The sequence below is a fragment of the Toxorhynchites rutilus genome, chromosome 2 (genome assembly GCF_029784135.1).
Source record: "Toxorhynchites rutilus septentrionalis strain SRP chromosome 2, ASM2978413v1, whole genome shotgun sequence".
Lineage (NCBI taxonomy): Eukaryota > Metazoa > Arthropoda > Insecta > Diptera > Culicidae > Toxorhynchites > Toxorhynchites rutilus.
The window spans coordinates 64,363,234-64,379,724 of NC_073745.1; the positions used below are offsets into that span (position 1 = coordinate 64,363,234).

Sequence of the window (16,491 nt, forward strand, 5' to 3'; positions counted from 1 at the left end):
GAAACGGCGTGAGGAAGAAAAAGAGAACGCAAAAATAGAATGTAATAAACTGGTGCATAATAACACAAAAAAAACACGGAAAACATATGTGTATTTTCAGATATTTACATAAAACAAAGTTTGAAGATAGGAGAAGAAAAACAAAAAAAAAAGGAACAAACATATACACATATACAAGGGGCGTGACTTAATACTATCCTAGCCATGCTGCAACCCACACCGAAATTGATCCCCTAAAACTAGTGTCTAATCTTAGTTTCCCACGCGTCCCAACTGCCCTACTAGCCTACACTTTCAAGATCTGAACCAGTGTCCTTGACCTTCGAGAGGGAAGGCTGGCTATAATAAAAGCTAGACAATTGCCTGCACTGAGATGCCTCCCTCCTCGCTCCCGGGTATCTCTCCCCCGCAGCATCCAGCGCCTTTGAAGCATGCAACAAAATCCAACTAACACGCAACAACAATAGCAAGCAAGCAAGCGCTTATGTACAACAAGATTATGAGCAGCAGCAGCCCGCGTTCGACATCGAGTGAAGGAAACGATTTGGAGAGAGAGTTCATGGACAGCAGTTGTTGTGTAAGAACTTGTATCTAGAAGAAGATGCTTTGTGAATTGTTTATTACGTTTATGCCACTTCCTGCGACAACAACGCGGGGTTGGCAGGGCGTTATTTACACTTGGAAAAATATGAATGGAACCGTCATTTCAATGCGAGAGCGCGCATATTTGGAAACGTTGCATCATGACATTCCAAATTTTTTGCCCAACTGTACTTTGATTTTCAAAAAAAAAAGGTCGTATACACCTGATTCCTGGTAAAATTAATAGGCAGTAGAATAGTCGTGTTTTTTCAGTTAGCATTTGAATCAATTTCATTACAGTTGATTTGAATTTTAGAAGGCAAAATCCCCAGCAAACATTAAATCGTACAACTTGCATATTCAAAGTCATATATAAGAACAAGGAACCGAATCACAATTGGAGATAGAGTCGATCAAAGTATACATCGTGCATATCTAAAATCCAACAAATTGGGGAAATTCGATTTTATTTATCACTTCAGATAAAGTCGTAATTCGTTATAACAAGCATCGGTTTCATATCCTACACCATCGTAAAACCTAATCGTCATCATATATGCATATCAGACAGATCAGATCCTAAATAAAAACATAGAGCAATTCCTCGCCAAATCGACCAAAAAACAGCAAAAGCAAAAAGTCCGACACGGCATCATTATATGTCAAACTTTGTGAAATTAGAAGTGTTTTTCGATAAAAACATACTTAAAAATCAGTTCCTTCCCTGATCTCATCGGAGAAGGACGAGTTTTTCTTTCGCTGCAGAGTGGAAAGGAAGTATCAAGTTTTTTTTCTATTACTCTTTTGCTACCTATTTTTTTTTAAATTGTGTTTTACAGGTATACATACTCGCCAGCACTCAGGATCTAAACAGGGCACCCATCGACTACCTGGACTAACATCGTCACCGGCTTACAGTCAGCTACCCAGCTTGTTGGAGTTACTCTTCGAAAACAGGTAGGCTAAGTTCTACTTTTTGCTACCCTTTTTTTGCTTTTCCTTCCTGTTTTTATCGTCCTCATTAACAAGAAATTAATTTCTTGCTTTCACAATGGAAGTGGATGTTACTAAACAGCACAGTCCCCCTGCCCCTCCCATTCTTAATAATGAATCAACTATCCCGGAGCCGGGGAACCCCGATCCACCATCAAAAACAGCTCCTTGGATTAAGTCCTATCCTGAAGAATCCGATGAGCCTTACAATGTTTATTTTCGCCCCCGTCAGAAAGCTTTGAGAATTTTGACAATAGCCAGAGAACTCAAAAAGAATTTCAGCACGGTCGATTCGATATAGCTAATTAGACAAAACAAGCTTCGCGTGGTTGTCAAAGACCGCAAGCAAGCCACTGAGATAACGCAATGCAAACTTTTCACGGAGGAATATTTTGTTTATATTCCTTCAAAAGACGTTGAAATTGATGGTGTTATCACCGACCCTAGTCTAACGTGTGATGAAATATTACACGAAGGAAAAGGTCGATTCAAGAATGCCAACATTGATCCTCTGAAGATACTTGCTTGCAAGAAATTGCATTCGGTATCTCATTCCGAAAAAGGGAAAGAGTACTTCGAATCAGGTTCGTTTCGAGTAACCTTTCCCGGAAAAGCTCTTCCACAGTTTGTGGAAATTGAAAAGGTTTTGCTTCCGGTGCGCCTTTACGTACCTAAAGTGATGAGTTGTATGAAATACAAGCAATTGGGGCATACAGACTCCCACTGCAGCAACAAGATACGTTGTGCAAGATGTGGGGGGATGCATGAGGATAAATCATGCTCTGAAGATGCCAATAACTGCATTTTTGCAAAGGAGAAGTTCACGATCTTTCTGCGTGTCCAGCGTTTCAATCGCGGGAGGCACAAGTTAAGAACTCTCTCAAACAACGATCCAAGACGACCTATGATGAAATGCTCAAAAGGGCTGTGGCAAAAGAGACCCCTAATCCTGGAGCACAAGAGAACCCTTATGCAATTCTGCCAATCGATGATTGTGAAAATTTTACTTCCATTGAAGAAGCATTCATGTCAATACCGGGAGGCTCAAGAAAAAGAAAAATTTCTGCTCCTCTTACTCCTCCGACTCCTCGTAAGAAGCAAGAAAACTTTAAACCAACTGAGAAATCCTCTGGAAGTGATAAAACTCTAAAACAAACACCTCCGAAGCAAACACCTCCTGGTTTTACTTCCCCGAGAACACAAAAAGACGTGAACACTCCGTTCGTGTCTTCCAAAGCAAGGTTATTTTCCCTCCGAAGTATTGCGAGTCACATTCCAGATGCTTTAAACATTCCCGAGCCCCTCAAAAGTATTATCATTAGTTTGGTTCCTGCATTAAAGGGTGTGTCACATCAAATTGCATCACGAAAAAAACGCTGTAGAAATTCGCCCAGTAGACCGATTCTTTTGAAAATTTTAGACAGCAAAATAAAAACTATTAAACAACTTTTGGCATTTTCTTTTTATTCATACTTCGAGCTCAAGCCCGTATGCTCGCACCTTCCTCTTTACCCCGTCCATAAGGTTCTGTACAACGTCAGGTTGTAGTTTTTTTTGAACAGAAATCCAGTTTCTCTTGAAGTCCGCCTCCGATAATCGCCCAATATTTCTCTATTGGGCGAAGCTCCGGCGCGTTGGGCGGGTTCATTTCCTTTGGCACGAATATGACCCCGTTGGCTTCGTACCACTCCAACACGTCCTTTGAATAGTGGCACGAAGCGAGATCCGGCCAGAAGATGGTCGGGCCCTCGTGCTGCTTCAATAGTGGTAGTAAGCGCTTCTGTAGGCACTCCTTAAGGCAAACCTGCCCGTTTACCGTGCCGGTCATCACGAAGGGGGCGCTCCGCTTTCCGCAAGAGCAGATCGCTTGCCACACCATGTACTTTTTGACAAACTTGGATAGTTTCTGCTTGCGAATCTCCCCCGGAACGATAAATTTGTCCTCTGTGGAGAAGAACAATAGGCCCGGCAGCTGACGAAAGTCCGCTTTGACGTAGGTTTCGTCGTCCATTACCAGGCAATGCGGCTTCGTCAGCATTTTGGTGTACAGCTTCCGGGCTCGCGTCTTCCCTACCATGTTTTGCCTTTCGTCGCGGTTAGGAGCCTTCTGAACCTTGTATGTACGCAGGCCCTCCCGTTGCTTGGTCTGCTGGACGAATGAACTTGACAAATTCAGCTTATTGGCGACATCCCGGACCGAACTTCTCGGATCACGTCTAAACTGCTTAACTACGCGCTTGTGATCTTTTTCACTGACGGAGCATCCATTTTTGCCGTTCTTCACCTTCCGGTCGATGGTTAGGTTCTCGAAGTATCGTTTTAGTACTCTGCTGACCGTGGATTGGACGATTCCCAGCATCTTACCGATGTCCCGATGTGACAACTCCGGATTCTCGAAATGAGTGCACAGGATTAATTCACGACGCTCTTTTTCGTTCGACGACATTTTTCCAAATTTACGAAAAATTGACAGTGAAGCATGGCCAACGTGATCTATACACTCTTATCTGATTATAAGCGAAAGCTGAAAATATAATTCCTAAAAATTAAATTTCTACAGTGTTTTTTCGTGATGCAATTTGATGTGACACACCCTTTATTTGCATTCTTGACAGAAAAATGGCCCCTCCTTGCATCCATTTTCTCTCTCGATGCCTAATTGTTCTAGCGATATAGATACAATTAAAGTTATTCAATGGAACTGCAGAAGTATTAAACCCAAAATCGAATCGTTAAAATTTTTAGTCAAAAATATAAATTCTGACGTATTTGCTCTTTGTGAAACATGGCTTACCCCTGATGAGGACTTGAATTTTCATTATTTTAACGTGATCCGTTTAGACCGAAGAGACTCACAAGGTGGCGTTCTTTTGGGGATCAAAAATGCCATTCCTTCTATAAAATCCCATTACCATCGCTTCTAGGAATCGAGGTAGTTGCTTGTCAAACCACAATAAGGGGAAAAGACCTATGCATTGCTTCTGTATATATTCCTCCCAGAGTTGGAATTTCACGCAACCAACTCGATGGAATTATCGAGATTTTACCTGAACCCAAGTTAATATTGGGCGATTTCAATTCACATGGTGTGGCCTGGGGGGCACTATATGATGATAACCGTTCCTCAATCATCTACGATCTATGCGATAATTTCAATTTATCAATTTTGAACACTGGCGAAGCTACAAGAGTACCCAAGCCCCCTGCAAGAGAAAGTACACTAGACTTGTCACTCTGTTCGTCTACTTTATCGTTAGATTGTATGTGGGAAGTAATCCAAGATCCTCACGGTAGCGATCACTTACCAATCCTTGTTTCCAGTGTTTGGATTTCGATCAAAATCAAATGATACACAATGTGTCATGCAAGTAAACTCTCACGAACATATAACCAAATATGAGAGGATCATTCAGATACTTGTATGAATGTCAGCAATCACTTTTGTAACATTTAGTGATTAAACTAAGAGAGGAACGAAGACTGTTGTTTGCATATTCGAGTTGTATCAAACATGGCACACTATTTTCGAAGCCTGCATACAAGTTTGAACCGCATATGATGTCTCATTTTACTATAGCGAAACCCACTGCACAGACAAGTGTAAAGCAATAAATGGTACAAGAAAAATTACGTCATCATTACGTCACCATTTGCGGAGAGCAGCGAATGGGAAAAGAGATAAAACGCGAGAGTTTTTGCTTCTCACTGGAGCGGTGTTGCTAGTAAAACTATGCGGTCTATATGAATATACACATTTCAAGGGATAGCGGCGTTTAAAATGGAAAATATAATCTGACTACCCTTCCCTTAGCCTCTATCGAGCTAAACAATCATATAGTTTGCACTCTCTGAGACTTAAAAATCAGGATCTGCTACATTAGCTGAATATGAATCTTTCGCTTTGCGTTGTCCGTATGATCCTGCTGTTTCATGATGCATGGAGAGGTCGGTATGCATATGTTAGAGGCAAAGAAGAAAATAAGCTTTCTGCACTGAAAGCGTATATGATAGCTTTGCTTGCATGCTGGTGTGCAATGAAGTGCGAGCCGATGCAGAGTTGTCTCGTTCTCTTTTGTGTCGTGATTTGCAGCACATAACAATAATAGAATACCGCTGGGGGAAATGTTTCCTGAAAGATCATATTTGAACGAACGAAAGCGATTTTTTCAATGAGTGGATCATTTGGCAAACACTGCTTGTTTCTATTGCCAAATGAGATGTGTCCACAGAAATTGGTCGAAGTTGTATACGATCTTACCCATAATATTGACTGGAAGAAATTTGCTAGTATTATATCAGAGAGCATCAATTCGACTCCTGAACTTCCACCTCTAGAAGAATATGATTTCATTGCTAGTTTGATTTACCACACTGCCATTCAAGCTCAAACGAAACGTTTCCCTGGTGCAAAACTTCGCCGACGCCCTGGTGCTCCTTGGTGGGACAAAGAGTGCTCGGATGGTTATTTCAATAAATCCTCTGCTTTAAAAAATTTTCGCAAAAATGGCTCAATGGAAAATTTTGATAAGTATGAACTTTTGGAGACCAAATTCAAAAATCTTATTGGAGCGAAAAAACGCAGTTATTGGCGACGATATGTCAATGGTTTGTCAAGGGAAACATCTATGAGTACCCTGTGGAACACAGCCAGGTGTTTGCGAAACAAAAACCATACAAACGAAAACAAAGAGTATTCAGACCGATGGATTCATGATTTTGCCAAAAAAATATGTCCAGATTTTGTCCCTGCAGAAGACATATCTCGTAATACATCGTCTTCCAATAGTAATAACGAGACATTGTTTTCTATGACTGAATTCTCACGTGCACTTCTTTCGTGCAATAATTCAGCTCCTGGTTCCGATGGAATCAAATTTAATCTTTTGAAGAACCTTCCAAACGTCGCTAAGAAACGTTTATTAAGGTTATTTAATAAGTTTATTGAGCAAAATATTGCCCCTATGGAGTGGAGACAAGTGAGAGTAATAGCCATTCAAAAACCGAATAAGCCAGCTTCCCACCATAACTCATACAGACCAATAGCCATGCTACCTTGCATCCGTAAGTTATTGGAAAAAATGATACTCCGACGTTTAGACGAATGGGTTGAAGAGAATAACTTTTTATCAGATACGCAGTTCGGTTTCCGCAAGGGCAAGGGGACACATGATTGTCTCGCGTTACTTGCTTCCGAAATTCAGACGACCTTTGGTAATAAAAAACAGATGGCTTCTGTTTTCTTAGACATTAAAGGGGCGTTTGACTCAGTATCAATAAGAATTTTATCCGATAAACTTCACAACCATGGATTTTCACCAATTTTAAACAACTTTTTGTTTAATCTGTTATTCGAAAAGCACATGCACTTTTCTCATGGAAATTGTGCCGTTTCTAGGACTAGCTACATAGGTCTCCCTCAAGGTTCTTGCTTAAGTCCTCTTCTGTATAATTTCTATATTAATGATATAGATGATCATCTTGCAGATGGATGTACTTTGAGGCAACTGGCAGATGGTAGTGTTGTATCTATATCAGGTACTAGAACTATTGATTTGCAAAGACCGCTGCAAATTTCCTTAAATAATTTATCTACATGGGCTGTGAATCTAGGTATTGAATTCTCAACTGAGGAAACAGAAATGGTTGTATTTTCTAGGAAGCACCAACCTCCCGAACTTCTGCTTCAATTGTACAACAAAACCATCGTTCAATCCACAAGCTTCAAATATCTTGGAGTTTAGTTTGATGCTAAATGTACATGGGGAAAAGATATTGCGTATCTGAATAAAAAATGTCAACAGAGAACAAATTTTCTCCGGACAGTTACTGGAACATGGTGGGGTACTCATCCAGAAGACCTAATACGGATGTACAAAACTACAATACTGTCAGTCATGGAATATGGTTCGTTTTGTTTCCGTTCGGCTGCTAAAACCCACATCATTAAACTGGAGAGGATACAGTATCGTTGCTTGCGTTTAGCCTTAGGGTGCATGCAATCAACTCACAACATGAGCCTTGAAGTCTTGGCAGGTGTTTTACCATTGCAGGTTCGGTTTTGGGAACTGTCCTATCGCTTCTTAATCCGAAGCGAAATCATGAACCCATTAGTAATTGAGAATTGTAAGAAGCTTCTCGAGTTGAACCAACGGTCGAGATCCATGGATCTGTACTCTCATTACATTTCTCAAGAAATAAAACCTTCAGCAGTCAATAATGTTAGCTTTCCGAACTTTTGCAGATCTTCCGTTGATTTCGATCTTTCTATGAAGGACGAAACTCGAGACATTTCAGATCATCTTCGATCATCGTTAATCCCTAATATTTTCGCTTCAAAATATAACCATATCAATTCTTCAAGAATGTTCAAGAATCAACGGATCCACTGGTTTTGGTATCTTTAATGAACATTACACTAGCTTTCATAAACTTGAAGACTCTTGTTCAGTGTATGTTGCCGAACTGGCTGCAATATATCATGCAATTAAGACCATTGAGTCCTTACCACCTGATCACTATTTTATTTTCTCGGATAGTTTTAGCAGTATACAAGCCATTCAATCCTTGAAACAACAGACGAAAGCATCATATTTTCTTATCGAAATTAGGAATGCATTGAATTTTATTGTTGATAAAAGTATTCGAATCACTTTCATTTGGATTCCTTCCCATTGCTCTATTCCTGGTAATGAGAAAGTGGACACACTCGCAAAGATGGGTAGTATGCAGGGCACAGTTTTTGAAAGACAAATAGCGTATCGGGAATTTTTCTCCATTTCCCGACAGCAGTCACTCACCAGTTGGCAAAACCAATGGAACAGAGATGAGCTTGGGAGATGGCTATACTCTATTATCCCCAAAGTTTCAACGAAGGCCTGGTTTAAAGGGTTAGATCATGACAGAAATTTTATTAGAGCTATGTCCAGATTGATGTCCAATCATTCCGCGCTAAATGCGCATCTCTTCCGCATAGGTCTTGCTACTAACAATTTATGCAATTGTGGTCAAGGATATCATGACATCGAGCACGTTGTTTGGTCATGTAATGAAATGAAATGAAAGAATTAAACTGGTTGCCGATTTAGAGGCTCAAGGAGTACACTCACGCATGCCAGTTCGCGATATCTTAGCTACTCGCGACCCTAATTTAATGTTCCCCATATATGTCTTCCTAAGAAGCGCTAATGTTATTATTTAGGTCACATCTCCTACTCCCACTGTCCATTCTCCCTTCCTTTCCTATTACACAAGCAGAACTTAGTACCCGTTGAGATAAGATCATTACAGGAGCTATTAACATAACAAGGAGGCACTCACTACCAAAGGATACCGTTGCTGCATCAACTGGCGATGTAGTTGTTACGACCCACCACAGGCACTGTTCATGACAAGGATAATACCGACGAGGCATCGAAGGAATAAATTATTTTTTTTTATATTGCACTGTAGTTTTAGCTAATTAGACTTAAGTTATTAATTATGTAGTTATAATATATTCAAATAGTTTTAAAATGTATTGCTTGATGGTGGCTCTTTATCCACTTGAGCCTAATTAAATCAATAAAGGAAAAAAAATACTAAAAAATATCGAAGGGGGGTGCTTTGAGATATAAATGTTTTTAATAATAAATGAAATATTTGAGTAAGACTTTTCATCAATGTATTTTAATGTTTAGCTTTCCTAAATAGTTAATTGATTTTCCAACAACTTTGTCAAAAATCTTATCTCAATCAGACATCTGGATTTTGAGTCACAATTTTTTTTTTAAAAAACATCAATGATTTTGAATAAGCCCTTTTGAAAAATCAGCCGTAAATAAAATTGGTTACACGACAACGAAAATTGTGATTTTAGGTAGTTTCCTACCTAAAATCACTGGTACTTATGATACCAAGTTACCAAAAAAAATCGGAGTGAGAAAAAAACGCTCAGTTTTGATTTTTTGATTCTCGAAAGTCTTCCAAGGGGAGAGGAGTAAAGGAAATTTGGAAAATCGATTTTTTTCGATGCCAAATGACTTAAACATGCATTAAAAAACTACCTGTGCTAAATTTTAGCTCAATTGGACATGATTTAGGGGTGCCTCAAAGCTCTCAAAGTTTTGTCTTTTTGATCCACGAAAATCTTCCAAGGGGGAGTAAAGGAAATTCAGAAAAGTCGATTTTCGGCCAAATTTGTTTTTTTCGAGATAGCACCAGATCTCGACATTTTATGCATTTCATAAGTCATTTGGCATCGAAAAAAAATCTATTTTCCAAATTTCCTTTACTCCCCCTTGGAAGATTTTCAATCATCAAAAAATCAAAATTTTGAGCGCTTTGAGGCATCCCTAAATCATGTCCGATTGAAAAAAAAATTTAAAAAAATACAGGAGGGTTGTGTCCGAGATACGGCCGCATAGTTGACGTAGGATTCCGTTATATGTTTGAAGAGTTACATCCTTAAACTCTTTGATAATGATTTGGTGGCCCTGAAAAGGGCCGTTTTGATTGGTTGTTGGGCATTGTTTGTTCACTCCACCAGTGTTTACCGAGTGATGATGATAGAAGGAAGGTAAACAGTCGTTGGATGGTGCTTATCAGATAAAAGACACCGAAGTGGAACGAGACATGATGAAAACTGCCCTTTGTGATCCTAGACAATATATATATATATATATATATATATATATATATATATATATATATATATATATATATATATATATATATATATATATATATATATATATATATATATATATATATATATATATTTTTTTTTTTTTTTTGATCTATATATATATATGTGATATATATAGATCAAATAAAGAAAAAAAGCTCATCATTGTAATATAAGATAATTACCGAACACAATTATCAATTTTTCTCATCAGTACTACTTTAATATAGAGAAAACATATTTGAAATGAAAAGGTAATTTTCTTTTATAATTTTTACTTTCTGAGTGTTTATTCAACCCAATGCGAATTTTAATTGGACTAACAACACCTACTACTATGTGTAGAGCATATGGGAAATCACTATTTCTTCACTTCACACAATTTCTCTCGCCGTATAAACTTCCTCGGGTGAATATGAACGCAACAAAACAGACAGCTTAAAGCAAACGACCCGTTCTCAATCGGGAACACGCCTTGGTTTTTATTTATGAAAATTGAAATAAATCATTTGATATATCAAGTCATTTTTAACACAACTGCTACCATATACAATTTTACACTTACACTTGTGCTAAATTTTTCACAATACACGATCGATCATTGATATGAAATTTCACGAAGCAACCAATAAATACAAATGTAGTGCTTGCTCTGCCGATATTGATGAGAAAAAATATACACTCCCATTTTATCTCCGCCCGTTTACAACTTATTGCAACGGGTGCGAGTAGAAAATATGGCATTTGCGATTTCTGCTAAACACTCTCGCCCCAGCCAGCGAGCAATCAACCGCCTTTCTTGATGTTAATATCACACACAACGGCTTTGGTTGCCAATGGGAGATTGTTCACACCGCGGCGCGATTCTGTTCGCGATTTCAAATCTAAGGTGAAGACTCGATGAAACGATACGCCAGGTTGGTTTTAATGCATTCTATTGGAGAGTACTTGTGTATTTTTGCATCACCTGTATACATCGTTGTTGCATGCACTGCTCAATATAAACTGAAGTAATTACCATAGTGTTGTGTTCCGTTTATTAGAAATGTGCAATAAAGGTAGTGGTGGGAAAAATATACAATCGTCTGCAAAAAAGCCCACCGCTTTAGTCATTTCGGCTACGAGAGTTGGTTTCATATCTTCCAATTGGCCAGAGGCGAATGCACTATGCTATTTTGAAGCTTATTTTTAAAGAAAAAAAATCAATCAGCCCTCTAATTGGCCTTTTTCGAGGCTAGAGAGGTGTCCTGTATACAACCTTATGTATTTTTTCATTCAAAACCCTTCTCATAAATGGTGTTATGGTGCTACTATGAAAAATGTCTACTAGTTGATTACAACATAACAGCACAAAACTATTGGGGGCCGCGATTGAAATCGAGATTGTTTGTTTTGTAATCGTACTTATCTGCAATTTTTGACAAATGAAAACAAATTTAAGAAATTTAGTAAAGTTTTTTTTCGTTTGAACACTGAATTTGAACCTTCGACAAGTTCTAGCGATAAAGTAATGAGACTGAGTTTCTGCAGACTGCCCCATCACTCTGATTTGACTCCAGTTCATCCCCAATCAATAGTTCAACAAGCACGCTTACTCTGTCAACCGACCAACAGAAGCAGTTGCTTGGAGACGAGGCAAGATACACAGTCTCATTACCTGATAGACAAACCCTGTATAGTCCATGATTCCCATTTCTTGTGACCAGGGCTTGGCAAAGTTATATTCACTGAAGGAAAAGTCAGCGGACTATGAAAGAAATTAGCCTTCGTATTCAATTGCAAATGAGTTTTGGCTTCTTCCAGTAGTATCTCCGTCAACATGGCTCAACAGTCATTCGGGCGTTTAGTTGCTATCTCACTCTACGACTCGACTATCTCATCCAATTCTTCCCCGTCAAATGGGCTTCATTGCATATTAAAGTGACTCCCCCCTAAAATGAATTCGTTTCTCTCTCTGATGTATCACTTATGCATGTATTTATGTTTGAATTAAACGTTCAACTACAAGTGAGCTAGATTTTTTTTTGTATCGTAAACGAAAATTACTCAAACATATAAAAAGGCGTACAATGTTGTGTTCAGGAACTGACAAATTTTTAAATTATGTTGATATAAAACCCGTTTTTCAGTCTGTTTTTTTTCACAAAATTCAACTCAGGGACAAAGCAAACTAAAATTTTGTTTAGAATTCCGCTTAAACTGCACGCCATTTACTAATACTAACGTGAGGAATTTAATAGCATACCTGATAAATGTCTAAGTTCGTTGGTTTGAGTTCACGGTGGGTAAACAATAAACCGTCCATCAATTGTGTAACTACTTTTTTGCATCAAAAGTCAAGTTTACTTTTCACTTTATATGGACGTAAGTTAAATGAAGAGGCAAAGGACCTGGCCTGGTAAGAAAGTAAAAAGTGCCCCCAAACCAAATCACCAGCTGAATGGTAAATATTGTATACGATATTAAATACGAAATTTTGGCGGTTTATTTGAACCCCTATGTAGTTTGACGTAGGATCTATAGCGAAAAACGTACTTTCTCGTTTATTTCACGCCAAAATAATAATAATTTGGATGTTTTTAAGTGTTTTTTTTTTCATTAATCCAAATGATCTTTCCACAAGGACTTTATTTTTTCTCACAGAGCTCTATCGCACTGCTGACTCCTATGAATTTGGTAAACCATCTAAATGCGATGTAAAGATTATCTCATATGTTTCAAGATATGAGAAAAAAATCTACAGCGCAATGCTCTAAATATACCGACAAAATTTAGACATAAAAAACAAAATTTAAATAAATATATCAGAGCAGTACTGGGTCTCTAAATTCAAAATAAACTAAAAATGCCCAAAGGTTTAGTACTCTATACAATATTTTCCATACAGCTGGTGATTTGGTTTGGGGACACTTTTTACTCCCATACCCAGCCAAATACTTTGGAAATATAAAAAAAAATATTTGTTTGTACCGCGCAACACTGAAAAAAATAGCACATAAAAGCCGTAGGAACGCATTTAAATATGAATTAGAGTAGTACTGAATCTCTAAATCCCAAATTTCATTTTTCTAAATTTCAATATTTTTTTTAGTACTTAAATTTTTGATATTTTTTTTTATAATTTTTATTGATACACCGTAGTAAGATGCACATTCAGTATGTTTTTCAAATTTTTATCTCGAAGCTTTTGAGGATGACGTGAAATAAATGAAAAAGTACGTTTTTCACTAAAGATCCTAAGTCAAAACACAAACCGCCAAAATTTCTTATTTAATATCCTATACAATATTTGCCATACAGCTGGCGATTTGGTTTGGGGGCACTTTTTACTCCCTTACCCGGCCAGGCCCTTTGTTACCATTAGGCACGTGAATTAGAATATCCATTGGCTAGGAAAGTTCATCAGTCATCTTCGCCCTCAACGATCGTCAATTCATTTTCTAGTCAATTCAAATCATGCTGACGGCGAATGCCGATGTAGTCCTAGCCGAAGGGAAACTACTGAGAGGAGAGTTGATTTTCATTTTTCATCTTCGAAGATTTCGAGCCCTGCTTGTGACAATTTGAATAAACATAAAATTAAACAGTTCATCATGAAAAAAACAAGGCCAGAGTGCTATTTAACAAACTATCCTATCCATTCTACTTTATGTAAAATAATATTCGTCAAAAACATTTTGTTTACAATAGAAAAGAATTGCCTCAGTGCTAAAATTGAAGAAAATTCGTCTTGAGTTTCGCATTGCAATCAGTGTATAATTTCATGAGTTCCACAGAAGCTACTACATAACGGTTCATCATGCACAGCTTCTGTTACAACTACATTCAACCTATACACACGCACACATGTTGTGTGCGCGTGTGAAGGGTGATGGTTGAGGTGTATACGACCTTAGGCAGGGTAAGGCAATGCTCGGTCCTTGAAGTCTATCCGTGTAGTGACGTTATGTAAACACGCGTTTGTGTGTGTGGGTAAGGGGGGCATGACGAGAACACAATCGAAACGTGACAAATATTGAACGAACGGTTGAACACATATGAACCAGGAACAAAAAACGTGACACGACGAACGAGTAGTAGTAGAAGAGTAGCAGTGGTAATAGTGACAGTAGAACCAGAAAACATATGTTTGGATGAGAAAGGGTGTGCGTGTTAGAAGAAAGTTAGGAAAAATGAGAGCGTTATTGTAGTGGTGGTGATTGTAATCATAGTAGTAGCAGAGTATAAGTAATAGCAATAGAAACGGTTAAAGATAGAGTGATGGTAGAAAAAAGTAGGAAAGCCAAAACACAATATTCAAGGGAATAAATAAGAGTAATTTTAAAAATACACAACCAGAGAGATGTCGAGAAACAGGAAGTGATAATTGAAGCTGTTTGTAAAAAAAAACTATCGTTGTCGAAGTTTTCGGAGAGTTACAAGAGAGATGTTTCTCGGACGAAACCAAAAATCTTTACGATTGGGAGGGGCCCACTTACCGTTTGCTGAATCTGGTCGTAAGTCTTTGCAGGAAAGTCTTGCCAGTGTGCGGCGAGTCGCCAACGTTGCCTCCTGGACCGGCGTAGGTCGTGCTGTTTCTGGATCTGGTTTGGCCTGGATGATCCCCGCGTAAATGCAAAATGGGAATAGAAGTAGATTAGTCTCGGGCTCAGAACAAACTGGAGCGATTGGAGAGTGTTTCGATTTCGTGATTTCCTCTGTTGATTGCATACAGTTGCACTTGCACATTCAACACTACACAACTAACAGTTCCACAAGATCACGTTATCATGTATTTGTATAAAGAGTGAGAGTAGTTTAGAGAATGACAGATCTACACACTATGTCACTGGGCGTGTAAGACTGGATGCAACACCTGGTGGTATATCTGTGCATTTTTTTTAATTACTTTTTTTTAATGGCAGTTCGTTGCCAAATTCGGTTGGTCTGAGTAGCGGTAGAGCGGGTGGGAAACTGGATGCATTAGCGGAGGAATAAAGGCACACTTACCCGAGTGGAAAGTCGATCGCGATGGAACATTCCTGGGAAATGCAACCGGTTGTCTGGAAGAATTAACGGCTGGTGTAAGACTATTGCGATTCACCATGCTGATGCGTGAGATTGTGTGATTGTGTGATTGATTTTCGGATTTTCGGATTTTCGGGCGATTTCCGATGGTATTTTTTATTGCATTTTTTGGTGGGTTGGTGGTGGTGATGTGAAGGCAGGTTCGTGATGGGTTGGTTGGTTGGTAGGTTTCATTTTTTTCATGATTCATTTTTTTTTAATCGAGTACGGAGATACAACGGAAAAAGAAAGAAGAAAAAAGAAACAGGAGAAAAAGAAAGATAAAATAAAATCATTGATTAATTATTAACACAAAACTTAACTAGCTTACAAATACATTTGATTGCTTAGGAGGTACCCTCGGCGCTCGTTTTGAAACTAAACTAAAAAAGCTACAAACAACAAGAAAAAATGGATGAGAACCAGAGAGAGGGGGAACAAATAACAGTATAATAACTGGACCGCTCTCTTGTTGAGTGTAACGGTGGAGTTCCGAGCGTATCATTCGGTACCGGTTACCGATGCCAGAGTCAATGTCTGGGATTTGGACCGTTTCTTCAAGTTCGAGGACAGAGACAGAGGTGTTCAGGGAAGCTGGACTGAGGTGATTCTTCAACGGAACCGCTAACCAACGAAAAATGGGGGTCACAACGGATGGGGCCAGAAGATGCTGGAGAGCCGTGAACCTACGGCACGCTAAAGGGGGGACTCTGGGACCATACAGGAGAGAGATTGGAGGGAAGGATAGGTGTACCGAATGCCACATTTATTTTCAATGAATATATTGAATGCCGAATTAGACTACATAGAACGAACAACTAATCATGCTTTCAGGGTGAGTGTTAGAAAATGAGAGAAATGTTACGTACCCTACGAACTAAAAACGAATGAATATAACGAAAAGCTTAGAACAAAACCATACAGAGTGGAGAACTTCTATGAATGACTGCGATACATAGCACAAACAAATCTAAATGTGGAACCGGAAGGTACAACTTCCCTAATTCTATGCTGAGGATTCAAAACTTTGAACTGCAAACTCATTACAGAATTTCTGAATTTTTCGGATTCTAATTTTTAAACAAAAGACAGGCTAGATATTCAGGCTACGTAACCTTGAAAAACTCTGTACTTAAAAGAGTTCCAACTCTTTGATTCCTGGCTATGAACACGTGATTGAGATTTTCTATGTAGAACTTTCATTGAAG

The 16,491-nt window shown here is 38.5% G+C and overlaps 1 protein-coding gene across 32 annotated transcripts in view; it reads right to left on the minus strand.

Moving 5' to 3' along the window:
* Positions 1-16,491, minus strand: part of LOC129764888 (MAP/microtubule affinity-regulating kinase 3-like) — a 171,749-nt gene that overhangs the window by 27,389 nt on the left and 127,869 nt on the right. For 22 of the 32 annotated variants that reach the window (XM_055764462.1, XM_055764461.1, XM_055764458.1 and 19 more), the window contains 2 exons: positions 15,227-15,324; positions 14,716-14,830 (listed from right to left, as the gene is read on the minus strand). In XM_055764462.1, the coding sequence (XP_055620437.1) occupies positions 14,716-14,830; positions 15,227-15,324 (213 nt within the window). Of the gene's footprint in view, positions 1-14,711; positions 14,831-15,226; positions 15,325-16,491 lie in introns of those variants that run through there. The other 10 variants (XM_055764476.1, XM_055764472.1, XM_055764466.1 and 7 more) reach the window with 5 other exon arrangements.